This window comes from Nansenia antarctica (genome assembly GCF_963989245.1).
Source record: "Nansenia antarctica genome assembly, chromosome: 3".
Classification (NCBI taxonomy): domain Eukaryota; kingdom Metazoa; phylum Chordata; class Actinopteri; order Argentiniformes; family Microstomatidae; genus Nansenia; species Nansenia antarctica.
Genome location: NC_137688.1, coordinates 3695681 through 3701615, shown reverse-complemented (window position 1 = coordinate 3701615; position 5935 = coordinate 3695681). Strand labels below are relative to the sequence as shown.

General features: G+C 42.8%; 1 protein-coding gene across 1 annotated transcript; it reads left to right on the top strand.

The window, feature by feature from the left end:
- Positions 1–1411: 1411 nt before the first annotated feature.
- On the top strand, positions 1412–3938 carry phox2bb (paired like homeobox 2Bb; the record flags this gene model as incomplete). Its single annotated transcript, XM_080526174.1, has 3 exons — positions 1412–1652; positions 2382–2569; positions 3480–3938. The coding sequence occupies 3 exons, from the start codon at positions 1412–1414 to the stop codon at positions 3936–3938; spliced, it is 888 nt and encodes a 295-aa protein (XP_080382300.1).
- Between the last annotated feature and the right edge of the window lie 1997 nt (positions 3939–5935).

The following is a 5935-nucleotide window of genomic DNA, read 5'->3' as shown; positions in this document are numbered from 1 at the left end:
CTGTGTTTGTTACACTGTTAACAATAGTAACAACATAAACCCATGGTAATACCTTCATCATAACAACAACAACAACAACAACAACAACAACAACAACAACAACAACAACAACAACAACAACAACAACAACAACAACAACAACAGCAGTACGTGACGTTAGAATTATAAGGTTCTATCTCCATTTTTGTCAAAATTGAGTTTTTTACATAATCTGATCCATTAGGTGTTTATTAATGCCTGTGTGGTGTTATTTTTAAAATGTTGAAGTTTTTGAGTTAGTAATTCATAAAATACAAAGGTTTCATCTCACAGAACATAATGGAATGTAAAAACTCAATATCTCTGAACTGCCCTAAATGGAGATAGAACCTTATCATTCTAAGCTCACGAGTAATAACCATGTTAATATCATAATTCAACAGTAATAACCATGTTAATATCATAATTCAACAGTAATAACCATGTTAATATCATAATTCGCCCGTTTTCTCCCAATGAGCGCCGGAGGTTATATGCGCGTGTAACATCCTCATATAAGGCACCTATGTGCTATAGCATCCTGGCAGCCGCACGTCCAGACAGGAACGAGTGAAAAACAGGAACGCATAAGAAGGCAGCAAGAGAGAGAGAGGGAATACTATCTGAAATCCTGCCCAAGGTAGACGGTCGGTTAAAAGGCTTAAAAGCTTCATGGGGAAAATTGGATCAGGGAGAATCGTCACCCAACTTTCATTATTTCCAAGTGGTGTGATTGAATTAAAGGGCAAGATGGTGGTTAGAGAGGAGAGGGAGAGGGGTGGATGGCGCGGGGTGGTGGGGGTGGGGTGGGGGGGTAGGGTGGGGTGTGTGTGTGTGTGTGTGGGGGGGGGGGGGGGGGGGGGGGGGGGGGGTTGGCGCGTAATGGCGTGGTATTAAATTCTAATTAGAGATGCAGGGGATCAATGATAGGGAGGTTGGACAGCGCCGGGCCCCCAGTGCCAGCCCAATAGACTGATGAGTTATTGTCATGTAAAAAAGCGCTAGCAATAAGACCAAACGCTTTGCTATTGTCCAAGCGGAAAGAGCCAAGTTTATTATGAGGACTAGTATATGCTCTAGAGACCTTCGGGCTACGCGGCTCTTAGGGGGCTTTTCATAAAACAGGGCTAGGCTGCTATAAAGGAGGCCAGTTTTGGAGCAGGCGCCGAGCAGTGCACATCTATATACCCACGATCTAGCCTCTTTTCTCAAAAACAGTTAAAACCAAACCAAGTCATTCTCTCCCTATATACCTATATTTCCTCGCGTCGTCCTTACCAACATTTTTTATTTTTGTAATCAAATTGAGCAAAAGTTTTGCATTGCAACATTTTTTTTTCTTTCTTTTCCTGGGGAAAGTAGAAGCTTTCTAAATCCACTGCAGCCTTTTCAAATGTATAAAATGGAGTATTCTTACCTCAATTCCTCTGCCTACGAGTCATGTATGGCCGGGATGGACACGTCGAGCCTGGCGTCAGCCTATGCGGACTTCAGCTCGTGCAGTCAGGCGAGTGGCTTTCAGTACAATCCGATCAGGACCACGTTTGGGGCCACCTCCGGGTGTCCGTCGCTCGCGCCGGGGTCCTGCAGTCTCGGGACCCTCCGGGACCACCAGAGCAGCCCGTACGCCGCAGGTAAGCATCGCCAACTTTTGCTTCATGCACCCTCTCCTCAGTCTCTACCAGGGTATATAGGATGCCCTTGATTGCATTTGAAAATGGAAATGTGTTTAGTATTTACCAAACGAAATTTGCTTACACAAATGAAAGAATTTATCACGTTAGAAGCGATTGCAGGCAAGCGGTAATTCAGTTACAGGGTTACACTATCCCAGTCACACCCAAACCGCCAACAAAATTATCTTAAGCTGCCAAAATGATAGGCATAATTTATTTACTTTGCGATGAGACATAAAGCTTCGAAAATAATTAGATAACCAAAGACTAAAGCTCATTATTGACACTGGATTGGAGTTACAGTAGCAACCGACCGGGACGGATGGGAAACATTATGACAAGTTTCCAAAACTTGAACACCAATATCCAAAGCAACAATTAGTTTAACATTACAATTAACCAGATTACAACTCATCACTGTTATCATTTTAGGGCTAATACAGTAATCTAACAGATAATATAATACAATAACCTAACTTGATTTTAAACAAAAAAAAACATCCTAATTTAGTTTATGAAGATTTCATTTGACAATAATAGCAATTACATGTAGCCTAATCAGATCTTTATATTAGGCTACTCAAACAAGATAAGACCAAGAAGCAAGTTTAAGGGTGACATTTTCCAATGGTGCATTGCAGTTCAATTTTGTAATGGTGACATTTTCCATCCCTCCCTTCCCTCCAGTGCCCTACAAGCTGTTCACGGACCACGGTGGGCTGAACGAGAAGCGGAAGCAGAGGCGCATCCGGACCACGTTCACCTCTGCGCAGCTGAAGGAGCTGGAGAGGGTGTTCGCCGAGACCCACTACCCAGACATCTACACCCGGGAGGAGCTGGCTCTGAAGATCGACCTGACCGAGGCCAGAGTCCAGGTACGGTGTCCGAGGGGGTCCGAGGGGGTCCAAGGCTACTCGACAGATTGCAGCAGATTATTGTCCTCTGCACTCTCATTCAGTCATTACGCAAACCACAACGCACAATGCATGCAGAAGTGGAACATGCAATTGCAATCTCATATTGCATTGGCATTTGAATTATGTCAGCTATATGCTTCCATACAACGCACCCTTATTACTATTCTTGGGATTTAAGGCAAGGCAAGGCAAGTTTATTTGTATAGCACATTTATATACATACAGCAGGGGCAATTCAAAGTGCTTTACATACATTATTAATAGCCTAATACAGCAAGAGGAGCATAGTAAGAAAATAACATTTATAGATATTATAGTATGTAGGTTATTTTTACATAAGATTGTTTGATGCTTTGTGACTGGTTACGTATCTCAGTTTGTAAGATGAAAGGGATTGTTATCTATTAGGGCTACCTACCCACCACTAGAGAAGTGCTTGGATGTTAACACTGCCCAATATCTCATCATGGACTATAGCAGCAACTGCTTGGCGACGTGTTCAATCACTCTTCTTCACCAACAGTATTTAGTGAAATGATGAACGAGTAGCCTAGATGACTTCAATGATTTGACAGTTCGTGAGCTTAGAATTATAAGGTTCTATCTCCGTTTAGGGCAGTTCAGAGATATTGAGCGTCAAAGTTTTTACATTCCGTTATGTTCTGTGAGATGGAACCGTTGTATTTTATGAATTACTAACTCAAAAATGTCAACATTTAAAAAAATAACACCACACAGGCATTAATAAACACCTAATGGATCAGATTATGTAAAAAACTCAATTTTGACCCAAAATGGAGATAGAACCTTATAATTCTAACGTCACGAGTTGGCTAACATCTCTCGTAACCCCTTTCTCGCTGTATAGGTGTGGTTCCAAAACCGACGCGCAAAATTCCGCAAGCAAGAGCGCGCGTCTGCCGCAGCCGCTGCCGCTGCCAAAAACGGCTCGGGAAAGAAGTCAGACCCCCGGGACCCCCGGGACGAGGACAGCAAAGAGGCCAAGTCCACCGACCCGGACAGCACGGGGGGACCGGGGCCCAATCCCCTCCCCACCTCCAACAACTGCGGCGGGCCGAGTCCAACCGGTGGCCAGCAGGTCAACAGCACCGGGAACGGCCAAGTGGACCAGGGGAAGACGTCGGTGCCCAACAACGGGATCATGGTTGGATCAGCACAGAGTCAAGGCTGGGGGGCCTCTGCCCCGGGAGCCATCACCTCCATCCCGGACTCTTTGGGTGGCCCGTTCGCCAGCGTACTGTCCTCCTTGCAAAGACAGAACGGAGCCAAAGCCACTCCGATGGTGTTAAAGACCAGCATGTTCTAACTGACAACAAAATACAAAATAAAATCAAAACATACAAGAGATGGTTTGGGCTCTAACTCCGGTGACTGTGGAAGGTGTTGCGGAAGGAGGGATGCTTACAAGACAGACAGACAGACGGACGGACACTGATGACATCATAACCGCAGTTGTAAAAAGATGCAGATGATGATGACAAGGTTTTTTTTATTTTTATTTTTTTTGCCTCACGGTTTTTCTTCATCTTTGTGGTCATTTGGCACAAGTCTTAAGCCTTTAGGCCTAAAACACAAATCGCTACAAACGCACCGTCTCAACATGTCTCCTATAGGACCCAGCTTTCAAATGCCATACAACAGCCTGGTCTCACACGGCAGACGTCAGAATTCGACGTTTATGGACAAACGTCGAATTCCGACGTGACATTGGGGTAGCTCGTTCTGAAAGCGCAGCGGTGCGCCTGTTATGTGCGCCTGTTATGTGCGCCTGTCGGGGCTTCTCTTGGGATTATTCCATTTTGAATTGCACTTGCATTAATTAGTTAGGCCACATTTAGGGTTAGGGTTACCCTAACCCTAACCCTAACCTTAACCCTAACCCTAAATGTGGCCTAACTAATTAATGCAAGTGCAGCCCGACAGGCAGGTCGGGCAGGTTGCATACAAATACGTCGGACGTTTTTTTTTTTTTTACACACAACTGTTTGTTTTTTCAGGTATAGCCAAACATGTTGAGTTCATAACTGAAGATCCTCATCATGCATAATCGACTGTCTCTTATAGACATACGCCCTTAATGAGACATCGACGTGTTTGTTTGTTTGTTTGTTTGTTTGTTCTCGACGCAACATTGCTACGTGTGAGTAGCTTATACAGTTTTCAGGGCTTGTGAATAATTTCCTTTCTTTACATTGTTGATATCTACACACTACTGAACATTATTTCATCAAAGAAAAGGCACAAAGTATCTACAAAGTTCACCGCTGACAGGAATACGTAATTGTTTTGTGTGTCTTTCTACGGCTGTGTTTTTGTGGCTCAGATTGTATATTAGTGTTAATAGGTATTATTACTGTCTCCTATAGTTGACCATAGGCCATAATACCCTGGTAGATTATGCAGTCAGTCTTTTGGATGTTTTACAAAGTTCCCGCTGGCGAGTTTATTTTGGGTAAAAAAGGGAATGGATGCAAACATTGTATTTATTTCATTATAATTTGCATGTCGTCTTTTTTGTCCGATTTTTTATAATGATTTCCCCCATTTTGTGAGCATAATGTAACATGTTTTGTCCAGGATTTGAAAGTTATTTATATGTAGGTAATGAATGCTTATATTTAAGATGGAAATATTTCTACATGTGCACATAGTTTTCCAGGTGTACCATTGAAATGGTTGTTGATGATAAAAATAATAATCGAAGTTTTGCTTTGTCATGTTTTTCTTTAAATATCCCTTTATGTGAAGATCATAACAAACAATTGAGATATGATAATATATAATCTCGGAATCAAAAAACGTAAGACTAGCTACACTAGACAATCCCTCATCCACACTTTGCGTGGACATTCCTTATCCACCGCTTCAGATATTTCCATTCACAATTCAATGGAATTGGTCACATAATAATTGTCTTTAACTTTCAATATGCAATATTCCTATGAAGGAAAAGTGCTTTACTACAAATAAAGGTTATGATTATTACTACTACTATTATGAGTTAAAACAGAAAGCTGATGTAGCCTAGGCTATATGCCCCGCGGTCACGGCCTAAGAACTGAGGATGCGATTTCAGGACCTGGGACAGCGCCAGCTTTCCTCTCCGCAGTGCTGACCTTTACCTTTACCCACATCAACAGGCCTCCGCAGCCTGGGTTGACCAGGTCTACCGGTATGTATCTAAAACTATCACACACACTATAACACAAACTATAACACAGACTATAACACAATAGCTTCAATGTGTAGCCACAATAGCTTCAAAAGAGAGCCAAAGAGACAAACTGATGCTGGAGCTGCTAG